Source organism: Physella acuta, unplaced genomic scaffold (genome assembly GCF_028476545.2).
Source record: "Physella acuta isolate Inbredline_101_S28 unplaced genomic scaffold, ASM2847654v3 ptg001024l, whole genome shotgun sequence".
Classification (NCBI taxonomy): Eukaryota; Metazoa; Mollusca; class Gastropoda; family Physidae; genus Physella; species Physella acuta.
In genome coordinates, this window is record NW_026732541.1 from 25,780 (window position 1) to 26,903 (window position 1,124).

At 34.8% G+C, this 1,124-nt stretch overlaps 1 protein-coding gene across 1 annotated transcript; it reads left to right on the forward strand.

Annotated features, from left to right (window-relative positions):
- The first annotated feature begins 461 nt into the window (after positions 1-461).
- LOC131954741 (protein mago nashi homolog) lies at positions 462-884 on the forward strand. Its single transcript, XM_059318486.1, has one exon. It carries the CDS (start codon positions 462-464, stop codon positions 870-872), a length of 411 nt encoding a protein of 136 aa, XP_059174469.1. The 3' UTR covers positions 873-884.
- Positions 885-1,124: the final 240 nt, after the last annotated feature.

Sequence of the window (1,124 nt, forward strand, 5' to 3'; positions counted from 1 at the left end):
CGCAACATCAATATCCAGAACTTATTTAAAGTTCTAAATCTTGTCTCTTTCCCTCATCTTTCACACAGCAACCTTTTGAAAACTCAATGCGACCACTACAACACCCTTTCAACTAGTCAACTTAAGTTGTTTCCCTACATAGAAAATGCTTCACTGTCCCATTGACCCTCTCTGAAAAAATTCTTTTCCTCTCCCCACCCAGACTTCTGACACTTTCATTTGACCTTAACCCCTTTTACTGTCATCCTTGGCAATTTTTTATAATCAAATACATGACATCATGTAAATATTCATTATGTACATTTGCAAAACCTTTCGTTTTCATTTGGTGTTCAAAATTATGTTAAAAAATTTGATGTTGATGTACTTGTTTTAATTGCAAATAAAAGTATTAAAAAAAAAAACTTATGTTATTATGTAATTGTTATATTAAGTGAAATAAATCTTTTAATAAAGTTGTTATGTTGGCCAACAAAGGGAAATTTGGACATGAATTTTTAGAATTTGAGTTTCGACCTGACGGTAAGCTTAGGTATGCTAACAACTCCAACTACAAAAATGACACCATGATCAGAAAAGGGGCTTTTGTACATAAATCCGTTATGGAAGAGTTGAAGCGTATTATTGAAGATTCTGAGATCACGCAAGAAGATGACAGTGCTTGGCCATCACCAGAGAGAGTAGGAAGACAGGAATTGGAAATTGTAATAGGAGATGAGCACATTTCTTTCACATCAAAGATAGGATCATTGCTGGATGTCAACCAGAGCAAAGACCCTGATGGTTTGAGAACATTGTACTTTCTGGTGCAAGATTTGAATTGCTTGGTGTTTTCGCTAATTGGACTCCACTTTAAAATTAAACCCATCTAACTGTATTCCCATCCTGTCCTTTTATTCTTTATTTGTTTCATTAAAATATTTTAATTTAAAAAAAAAATTAAGCATTTCTATCTTTTTCGTGGGAATGGGCTCAATTGTAAACCATTGGGTTAAAAAAAGGACGTTTCATAATAGTTCTAATGAAACCTCAGTATATAAACAGGGTTCCCTCTAAGCTGCGCGGTTGCGCGGCCGCGCCATAGTTTTGAACCTGCCGCGCAGTGATTTTGTAATCTACTCATA